Below are 11,299 nucleotides of genomic sequence, written 5' to 3' on the forward strand. Positions count from 1 at the left end.
AACATTTGTATGAAGCCATATTTTATCTACTTATAATTTATTGTAAAAAACCCAGAATAATTTGAAGCAGAAACTATTCCAACTCCTCTAAGATTCTGGAATAATCCAACACTGTAACTTCAAGGGATCTTGAAGATTTCAGCAATAAATATTGCTATTTCCATTGACTCAGGATCAACCAAATATATCCATACTCCAGTCACTACATATATCATCCATCACCTTTTAGAAGTAATTCAAAATAAATTCTTTCTGTGCTTCATAAACACCAATCAAATTTGAAACAAAATGAAACATTGCAAAAAATCACTAGGTATGAGTAAGACACTGCCGGGGTTACTTCTAACAATATTACATCACATGTTTCTAAAAAGTTTTTTAAAATTACATAGTCAGCAGTTCTGACCACACAGGTTTTCTGCCCTCGCTCCCTTCTCTTTCTCTCTCTTTTCTTAAGGAAAATTTAGACATATTTTCTTTCTTCTGCTTCTGGCATTATAAACCTTAATTAAAACCTATTTTAAAACCTTCAGAGTTGTAAAACCAACACCAGTCTTTCAAAGAGTTGAATAAACTGCAAGTCTATATGTGCACATATTAATTCAATGGAGATGCACTTTTCTTTAAAGAGACCAAGTCTAAACCCATACACTGCTCTTACGAACTCCTACAGTCATGCAACTTTAAATATACAAGTTGCAAGCTTCCACATCCTCCTGCTTGAATGAGTGAAGTCAATCCTATAAACACTTTATGATATAAGGAAAACATTAATCCAAGGAAGTTAAACACATTTTACATTTGAGAAGACACTGTACTACTAAGGAAGTTATCTTTATTTAAGAAAAACTTTAAGAAAAGCAACTGGCAGGAGGGTTTGGCTTGTGCTGCAGCTTAGGGTCATGAAGGAGAAAAATAATCTACAGAATTCTATTTCGAACACTGCCACAACTAAAACTGCATCGACAACAGAACACAAAAAGAGGGGAACGTTATTTTATTATCTTGACATGCAAAGCTTCTGATGTTTCTCTAAGTCAGTACTTTTCTCCATGTGTGTAAGAACTAGGTATAGGAAGTAACAACACAAGGAGAAGTTTACAGGATCCTGTTTACATTTCTTCAGAGGAAATTGAATATTACCATTCCTATAGTATTCCCACTCTACTGCACCCACTTCAAAGCTCTCTCATTCACCACACCATTTACAGGGGGAAAAAAAAAAAAATCAGTACCTTACGTCCTGATCGGTTTTTTTCCCTACTAAAATTCTCATAATCAAACTTTAAAAGCTTGTTGCTGAGGAAGCTGTAGGAAACATTTCAGCATAATATATTCTGGGCAAGAAATCACAACAAAAAAATGCCCTAAGGACTTACACTTCACATTTCTGGGCTAAGTTATCAAATTAAATTTTGCTTTGCAAATTTTAGTTATCAAGTATTTCTCTGTAACAGAATGATGCAAATATCACTAATCTTTATCATGTGTAAACTTACACTTGAGGCCCTTTAATATACTATTAATTCACAGTATGCAGATACTATCAATAACAACCCTGAAATGATCACATTTCTTCAAAAGCTGAAAACCACAGCTTTAATTACAAGACTCAATCCTTTAAGCAATCTTGTAATAAATACGCCTGAGTAGAAAAAAGGACACAAAATCAGTTTCTGTAAAAAATGGCATCACAAGACAAGTGGAAGAAAAATCTACTCCTATACTTGGACTATATGAAAACATAATGCACAAGGCTTTCCTTTCCCCTGGAAAAAGGAGTAATTGTTCAACTCCTGACCTCTCACTTTAAATTGTCAACTGAAAAATTATCCAATCCAAGACTTTACAAAGACCTTCAAACATTCTCCTTGAGTGAAAGAGATTATAATCTTTAAACATTCACTCTTGAGATCAAAGGCACTGGGCAATATGCAAAAACAATGTCAAAGCCATTGAATTAGCAAAAATGAAGCAGTGACATCAAAAGTGCTAACTTCTTCTAACACTTGGAAACAAAATCCCAACATGCTCACTAGTTTCTGAATAATACTGCCAAGTGTCATGGGTCTTGGGTCAATAATATATCTATATATAATTTCATTAAAATGTGTATCATATCTGTATTGACCACAATATTGGTTAGTCCACAGGCTATGAATTTCATTCTGCAATTTAAAAAGGAGTTTAACTATAGAATTAAAAACTAAGTACCCTCTAATATTTCAACAGAATTTAATTACTATAATTCTATTAAATCAGACTATCTGATGCAGCACCTGAAAGTACTTCAGCTTTTGTATAAAAGCACAGAAGTGCTCACCACTAAAACAAACAGAAAGAGGCAACAAATGCATAACCTTAAAATATTTCATAGAAAATAACAGAAAAACAGCTTGAACTTTGAAAAATGAGGAGCTGAATATATCACATCCCATGTCAAATCATCACAAAGTTCTCAATACAGTTCATGGATAACCATAAACCCTGAGCAGCCTCCAAGCTCTTTTATGTTCCCAAAGTCACCCAGATCCCATGGAAGAATAAGTAGAAGGCACCCACATAGAAAATGGGACTGCTTACAGATGTAGTATTTTAAGCATTACTCTTTCAAAGAAAATTTTTGTAACTCGTTCCAAAGCCAAATCTTACAGGGCTTTTAAGTCCTGTCTTTCATATTGCTAAAAAGCAAAGGAAAGACATTGGTAAATCATTACTGGACTCTAGAATCACCAGCTGGACTGTGAAGTCCACCTTCTTTTAGCAAATGACTCAGTGCAGAAATCTTTAAGGACAAGGCACAGCAGATCAGCTTTTAGGTTAGACTCCAGAAGTCTTCAAAGACTCAATCATTTGGAGATCAGGCTGAAGTCTATTCTAGGTAGTTATGACCAGAAGGCTCACAAAAACAGTCCAGTTTGGACATTAAAGAAATCTGAAAGTTCAATTCCTTCACTTTTACTCAAAGGGCAGGACTGTTATCTGATACAGGTTTAAATTAAAACAGAAACTCATTTATTCATTAACACTACATGCGAAGTGGACTATGGGAAAGATGAGACTATAATGTCTTTTTTTCTTTGTATTGTCCCTAAAAGAATCTGGTCCTCTACCACCTACCAAATACTGGGTATTTCAGTGAGTTGCACAACTCAGTTTTTTTAAAGATGTAGGAAGTGACTTTATAGCTTGCTCTTCTACTAACAAGGAAAGTATTCAGAAAAATATCCCTCCTGAAATCAACTTGGTAACAGCAAGGCCTAAACTGATACACCGAGTTTAGAATTAGGAGGACAGTATAAAAACAGGAAAGACACTGTCAATTAAAGAAATAACAAGCAAGTGAGCCATATTTTGACTTTTCAGGCATGTGTCAGAGCCTCATGAAGTATGTCCCAGGTCTGTTTTTATTTCAATGCTATAAAAAAAGAGTTCCAAAAATGAAATAACTGTTTGACACTATTTATTTGTTAGAAGAAATCAGTATCCCAATGAAAATTTTATTTACACTGATACGTCTTTCATAACAAGTCAAAGTAACAACCCACGCTACTGTATTTCAGATAAATCAGCAATAAAATAATATTTCCCTATATCAGAGGAAAAAAATGCTTCTGGTGCATCAGCTTGGATCATCAAACAAGCCAAACACTGCAAAATACCGAACCCATCTTAATGACCAATATTTTTGAATACCAAAAAAACACGCAGACAAAAGCAAGTTCAAGAAGTCAGGCATGAATCCTGAATTTTTAAATGCACTGAGAAACTTGTCAATTAAAAAAAGGCTACAATTCTAAACATTCACTGGGTATCCAAGTGAAAAAAATCAAAATACTGAAATAACTGACAACATTTGATAGACTCATTTATCATATTAGCAAGTATCTCATAAATAGCCAATATGATGCTTATGCTCTCAGAAAAATATAAGTATTAGAAACACAAATTAAGCAATATTTATTTTCAGGTATACTCTGGCAGTTGAAAACACAAGTCTGCTTTCTTAATGAATTAATGCAATTCAGAATGCCATTTAAGCCAAAACCACGGAATTAAAAGTTTGAGGGTTTAGTTCAATAAGACATTAATTGATTAAGCATATAATGTCAACACAATCACATGAAAAGCTGGCATGCTCTTACTAGAGAGCAGCTTCTTACTGATATCTGCAAACAAACACAGAGAGAAAACAGAAAGTTACTATCACAGTAACAAACCTCCTGAAAAATAAGTGATGCTTTCAGGTCTGCACTCTACAACAAATGATAAACCTTACTGAACAGAAAGAAAGTTTCAAACATTTGCATTTCTTAGTATTAGCTGCATAGAAGCAGTGCAGAAGCTACTGTCACTTTCTATTTTTTTTTTTTTTTTCAATTTGCATGCTAGTTTAGGTGCAACATAAATCAACCTTATTCCTTCACAGCTTGGGAGAGACAGTCAAGTATCAATACAATTAACCTCAACAGGAGCACTTAGCTCATTATGCACAATCAAACATGTCTTTGCCAACATGCACTGTCAAACATATTTTTGTCTGTATTCTTACAGTTTGTCCAAAGTGCCCAAAAATAGAAGAATCAGATTTGTGAAGTACCTATCAATGATAACAAACTTTCAGTTTAAAGATGGTCTTACTTGAATACTCCTAATGTTACAACCTATAATGTCTTTCCTGAATTTATTGTCCCTCCCAGAGCAGCACCAATCTCTCTGGATGAACTCAGCTGTGATACAGCCTTCCCCAACACTTGACCTCAGGAGCTGAGTCAGCAAGCAGGTGTCTCTGCTAGAAGCCACTGATGTCAACTCAATGTGGAAGGAGGAAGACAGAATTAGAGCACTCCCAGCCACTCCCTCCTTATGTAAGCAGCACTGTGCCTCATGGCAGCCCACAGGCCTCTCTGCAAGAAGCAGATGGACTCACTCAGCTGTGAATGCAGCACAGCCTTATTAGACCTCTAATAACCTCCTCGAATCCGACTGAGAGGACATTGCAAATAAACACTCAAGCTCGTGAAATTCATGGATGAAAACTTGTCACTTACATTAAACGGCATCTGGCAAGCCCAGGGATAAAGAGTCTGACCCCATCAAAACCTGTTTACTGATTTATGAGTGGAAGGAAAGTGGTAGGACAAGAGAACAAAACAGGGATGGCAACACTGACATTTCCTCATAATACATTTGAACTCAGAACACAAATGATAATGAATCATTAAAACATTTTGCTTGGCTCTGCAATCATAAACACAACAGGTTAGTTTAAATTTATCTCATCACTCTAAACAAAAGCAGCAGGCATTCCTTCTGACTTATAATAAGAAGAGCAGAAGAAGCAGGAGAAGTCCACGTATTGTGCCAAAATCCAGAAATCAATCCAGATTTGCTAATATAAGACTAGGTATTTTTATTATGCTTTGGTCAACCCTTAATCTGAAATAGACTGCTGGGATGGACACCCAGGGGCCAGTCACTTTGGCATGTGCCAACACAAAGTAGATGCACTCCTTGCAGGAGCAGAGTCCAGACAGAGCACAGCCACACTGCTGCAGAGAAGCCTGGATTAACTGTCTAAGGACACAGAATTCACAGCTCCATCACAGCCAGTTTGATGCTAAGCAGGTTGCACTGGGTCTGGCTAGGATAGAGTTAACTTCCTTCCTATCAACCCATATGGTGCTGTGTTTCAGATTTGTGACTAAAACAATGCTGCTAACATCACTGCTTAAGCTAGTGCTGAACAGTGCTGCACAGTATGAAGGCCTTTTCTGTTTCTCACTTTGCCCCCACAGTGGGTAGGCTGAGGGTGGGAGAAAGGTTGGAGCTAACACAAAGGGATATTCCAAGCCATAAACCATTCTGCCTAGCAATATAAAACTGGGGCGAGTTTTTCCAAGGTAGTGTGCTCAGAAACTGAGCACCAGACTGCACCTCTGTGAGTGACAGCAAACCTTTGCATCACTTGGGCTCTTTTGCTGGTTGGCAATTTGGTTGGTTTGGGGTTGTTTGTTTGGTTTTTTTAAACTTTCCCCCTTTGTTTCCTCAACTGCCTTCATCTTAATCTATAAGCTTTTTCTTGCTCTTGCTATTCCCATTCTTTCTCTCGCCCCACTGCAGCAGGAAGTGAGCGAGCAGTTGGAGGGTGCCTGATTCCTGGCCAAGGTCAACCCACCACACAGATACACCATCCACATCATCCTAACCTTTCAGACAACTGAAAAGTGGCATTTCCTTAACCAACTTTGATAGCTTCGTTTGGCATTTAGGTAAATATTGCCATATTTATTGCTAATACTCCAAAACAGGAGTTACTTTTTTTGACAGCTGAATACACCAAGCTACCATTTTTCAGCTGCTTGTTCTCACATGACTCGTATTTCTCATGTTTGAAACCATGACCTTTATTTACCACTGCCCAGCCACTACACTACTAACAGAAACTTCTGAATGAACTGATTTACTACATGATCTTCTCTTTTCCAGAGAGTGAGCATAATCCAACTGCAGCAATAAAACTCAAAAGAGGGACATGATAAAGCTCAAATAGAAATTTTAATTATATTTGGAAGCACTTAATGCATGGGAATAAATGAGGTATGAAGGCATGAGCACAGATGCAATAGGAAATAAAATTTCTGCAACTGGCAGAAAGCTATGGACAACGGACAGAACAGGACTGAAGCTATCACGCAGAACACAAGTTATTCAACTGCACAGATTGCTTGGGAAAAGACACAGACATTATTTTGAGAACAGTAAGGAATTAGTGTAGAATTAAACCATGTCATTGTAATCCAAGTTTATCACCCAACATGCCCCTTGTACAAAAATGCAGATTTTTTTTATTGTAGAAGTGAGATACTAGAGTATCACCATTAAAGCCTAAACATTAACTTTTTCTAAGGCAAAATCTTGAGCAGTTGCTCCTCCTGCAAGGAATTACGTATACCTATTGTATTTAAGAGATTTTAGTACACACCACACAAGCTGTACCTTCATTCTTGCCTGCATGACATCACACACCTATTCTTCTCTTGTCAGTCAGAGGTCACCACATAAAACCCTAATGCACACCTACTAAAATCATCTACATAACAAAAATTTGACAAGATTTAACTGGTATGTTCAAGTTTCAATTTTTCTTCACTAATACAAAAAGCCTCTAAATTGTTTTTTTCCTTATTCAATGCACTCACACCCTAAATGCTGCTAGAGGACTGACAGGCAGCAAACAAAATACAGCCAGCTATGCAGAGGCAGACTTAAAGCTATGTCATCTCTGTGTCCCTAGCTTTGTCTATTTAGTATTTAATCACTCTTCATGTGTGAATCCTGTTACAATTCAGGCCTTCTGAAGACAGGAAATAGTCAAGTTTTAACTGAACTCATAAAGGAATTCAGTTCAAACTTTTTTAAAAGCAGCCCTTGAGTTTAATAAAGGACATACACTCTAAACTTAAAAACTGCTTCAGAACACTGAAATATTTCATGTTGCTGTTCAAAGCATTCCTTTCCTGCTATTTGAAAATGATCAGATAGCAAAAGTCAAAACTGCTCACTTCATGTTGCCGCTAGTCAGTGACAAACATCACAGGCAAAACCAGAAAGGGCCTCTCTAGGGAAGGAGACTCCACAAATCCCCTGCGTAACCACTGCCCGTGCTCAGACACCCTCACACTAAAGAAGTGTTTCCTTATGCTCAGACAGAACCTACCATGTTTCAGTTTTGACCAGAGAGGGCAATTTGAGCAGTTCAATTGAGCTTAAAAAAAAAAAAAAAAAAAATTGCAAGATGGTTTTGGGAAAACAATACAATACCAAAAAAGAAAAAGGATCTTTATCAGCTATTGAGATCAAGATACTATTTTACTACTGCTGCCTAGAGTTCATTTTTCTTATCCAATGTATTTAACTTTCCTAGAACAACGAACTTGTCTGGTCTTTGACATGTATGGTAGTTAAATTAGCCTAAGGAAGGTACATAAAACATTACTGATTTACCTTTATTTTTTCCCAAAGCAAAACTACCATAATCATACAGACTGTACAACTCTACAGAGAGCAACACTTCCATGAAAGACACCAGCATAGCACAACTGTAGGAATTCCAAGGACTATACTTCAAAAAAAGTCTAAAGCCTTCCAATTTCCTAAGTAAAAGATACAAAACTTGTTTTTGCAAACCTCATGTTTTCTAAATAAAATTCCTCCAGGTGGAAGTGAAACCTATGAATGCACAATCAGTTTTCAAAGTCTGTATCTAAACAGGACAAACAGCAAATGTCCTGAAACATAAATTTCCCAAATTCAGCTGTCCAGTTCAGCTAGAACTGTCTCATTCACAAAGTTTTTTTGTCACAGAGAAGTGCAGAAAAAAATGTGCCGCTTCCCAACATTGACTTTGCTGCCTTCCCAGACTGCTGAAATTTCAAGGACCAAAACTGCCAGAATCCACAAAACTTGCTTATTTAGGGCAATCCTTGCAGTTGTCTCTCAATCCCTGTGACAGCCCTCAACTGCTGTCTGTATTCAAGCCACCTCTATGAAACAATACCATTAATAAATTAGCATATTTCTTTTAAAACAAATAAAAATGTGAAAAATAGAGAATGTGATGAAACTCACAGTAAGTCTTGCCAGCCATACCCGCCTCTTACCATAGAATTAGTCTAAGATCAAGGTCCAACTACAAGCAAAATGAATACAGCTACTAGCCTGTAGGTGACTGCTTGTCTCAATTCTCATCCTTTTCTCATTTGTACAACATGCCCTTACTCCAGGAGTTCACACACGTATGACACGTGCATGTCCTTTAAAAAACTACTAAAAAACTAAGTAAATCTTCAAGTAGTTTTTTTAGTTTAAATAATAAAAACAAACACACAAGCAAAAACCCCCTCAACCTCCAAAGCTGGCAAAGCGAAAGTTCCTTGGGACCTTCTTTATATCCTTATTACTTAGTGATCAAAAGTTGAGATCAATGGCCACACAGAATTAACAGTAACAAAAAAATACTAAACCAAACCACTTCTGGTAGGAACATATGGCCTTTCCATACCATAGAAAAAACCATGCCCAACTTCCCAAACTCTCACGTAACAGTACAGCTTTTTCTTTGCCTGTCAGTACATTTCAATCCTATAGAAAAGTATTCCACAGAAGGCTCACCTACACATTTCCCTTACAGAGTCAGAGCTCATCTGTAAACATTAAGGAAGCAAAATATTCTAAGTATATACTGAAAATATTAATTGGCTGACTTCTTACGACTGAAATAGGCATGGAATTCAAATGCTTTATGAAATCTCTCTCCATTCTATCTATTAAAAAATACATATTTGTAATAATCACCTACTGCCACATGCTTGTGCTGAAGGAAAAGTCATTTATGAGGGTTTCAGGCCTATCCGAAACACAGCATTTTTAATTTGTGGGCCTTATTCTGATATTGCTCACAGAACCACAGTAACATCAGCAGGAACAAACTACACAAAAGAGCCAAAAAACTCACCAGTTACCAACTGTTGTCAAAAAAAATATATATATAAAAGCACCCCAGCCCATCAAACCAATCCTGCCCTGAAAAGTACTCTCCAGACATGAACGGCAATAAAATACAATCAAAAATTTCAACATTTAAGCGTGAGACTAATACACGTAGGGAGAGAAAAACAGTTTTGCTTGGATTTTTTTGCACGCATATTCACGAAGATCACGACTGCAAATGTGTTTTTAAAGGAAAACAGCAACAACAACAAACTTAAAAATAACGTCGTCCTTGCAAATCAGAGAGCTGGACGGGCTGAACCCCATTTTTCATTTCTTTATCATGCTTTATTCGAGGGTCTCGTCAATTTGGCCGGGGGAAGAGGGGAAGGGAGAGGATCAGGGGAAGGAGCCGGAGCTTTCCCGTGCTGCCCGCCGCAGGCTGGCCCGAGCTCTTCCTCCGGCCCGGGCCCGCACCGCGGCACGGCAGGGGGACAAGGAGGAGGCCCGGGCCCGAGGAGCGCTCCTCCGCCGGCCATGCAGCCGCGGAGGCCGGGCCGGGCCCGCTCCGAGGCCGCTGCCCGCCCGGTATCATTCCGCAGGGCCGGGCCGGCTCCCTCCGCTCTCCTCTCCTCCCCTCCGCCCTCTCGCCTGTACCCTCGCACAATAGACCCGGCCTTCCTCCCCCATATCCGGGGACTATATGCGGAGCCCGCGGAGGCTTCTCGCCTCCCACCCCCGGGCGCGGATCGCGCCCGCCCGGCCGCGCTCGTTACCTGCCTCGGCGCCGGCCTCGCCACTCTCCCCGCCGGGCTCGGGGGGCCGCCCCCTCGGCATGGCCGCCCCCAGCCCGTCCCTCCCGCCCCCCCCCGGCGCACGCACACACCGACACACCACACACACACACACACTCTTGGCGACGGCGGAGGGGGGCCGGAGGGGCGGGGACGGGCGGGCGGGCCCGGCCCTACACACGGGCTGCGGGGGCGGGCGCCGGCGCTGCCGGGGGAGGCGGGCGGGGGGCGAGCGGGGCGGCGGCGAACTCACGGCAGGGCCGGGCGGGCGGGCGGGGGGCGCACGGCGGGTGAGGGGCGGCGGCGGCCCCGGTGCGCATGCGCCGGCCGTGCCGGGCTGGGGGAGGTCGGTACATCCGGGTGCGGCGGCGGGCGGGGCCCTGGTGGAACAGGCCCGGGAACGGGACCGGGACCCGGGCCGCTCGGGGTTTGGCACAGCGGGTCTGCCTGCCTGCGGCTCCCACCTGGAGCCCTCCTCTGCCCCCTCAGCTGACCCTGCCCTGTTAGACGGGCTGGACTAGAGGTCCCTTCCAGCTCTGACAGTTCTGTGAGGGTAGGAGTCTCAGAGCCTGAAAGTTAGAAGGACTCGGTCATTGCCGTGTGGTTCATGGCCTCCAGTTGTGTCCGGGGAAATTCACGTCGGATATTATGGTACTAGGAAACGGTTCTTCAGCCAGAGGGTGTTTGGGCACTGGCATGGATTCCGCAGTGGTCGCAGCACCAGCCTGACAGAGTTCAAGGAATGTTTGCGCGATGCTCCCAGGCACATGGTGTCATCGTGGGGCTGTCATCTGCAGGGCTGGGAGCTGGACTCCAGGATCCTTGGGGGTCCTCTCGGCTGTGGCTACTCTGTTCCTGTGGGTAATTGTTCCCTGCCTTCCCTTTCCATAATTCTGGTTTTAGCTGAGGGGTGCAGCACATGGGACTCAGCTGGTGCCCAGGAAGGCGGCAGCTTCCAGTCGCCACAGCTGCTGAACCGACTGAACCTGCTGGAATTGTTTGGCCTGGCTCTG

The 11,299-nt window shown here is 41.1% G+C and overlaps 1 protein-coding gene across 8 annotated transcripts in view; it reads right to left on the bottom strand.

Annotated features, from left to right (window-relative positions):
* The window catches only part of ZNF236 (zinc finger protein 236), a 70,082-nt gene extending 59,127 nt beyond the window's left edge, over window positions 1-10,955 (bottom strand). For 4 of the 8 annotated variants that reach the window (XM_079302748.1, XM_079302750.1, XM_079302747.1 and 1 more), the window contains exon 1: window positions 10,540-10,953. In XM_079302748.1, coding sequence (XP_079158874.1) covers window positions 10,540-10,642 — 103 coding nt within the window. In that variant the 5' untranslated portion in view covers window positions 10,643-10,953. Of the gene's footprint in view, window positions 1-9,766; window positions 9,882-10,268; window positions 10,409-10,539 lie in introns of those variants that run through there. The other 4 variants (XM_079302749.1, XM_079302753.1, XM_079302751.1 and 1 more) reach the window with 4 other exon arrangements.
* Window positions 10,956-11,299: the final 344 nt, after the last annotated feature.

The sequence above is a fragment of the Erithacus rubecula genome (genome assembly GCF_903797595.1).
Source record: "Erithacus rubecula genome assembly, chromosome: 3".
NCBI classification, from domain to species: domain Eukaryota; kingdom Metazoa; phylum Chordata; class Aves; order Passeriformes; family Muscicapidae; genus Erithacus; species Erithacus rubecula.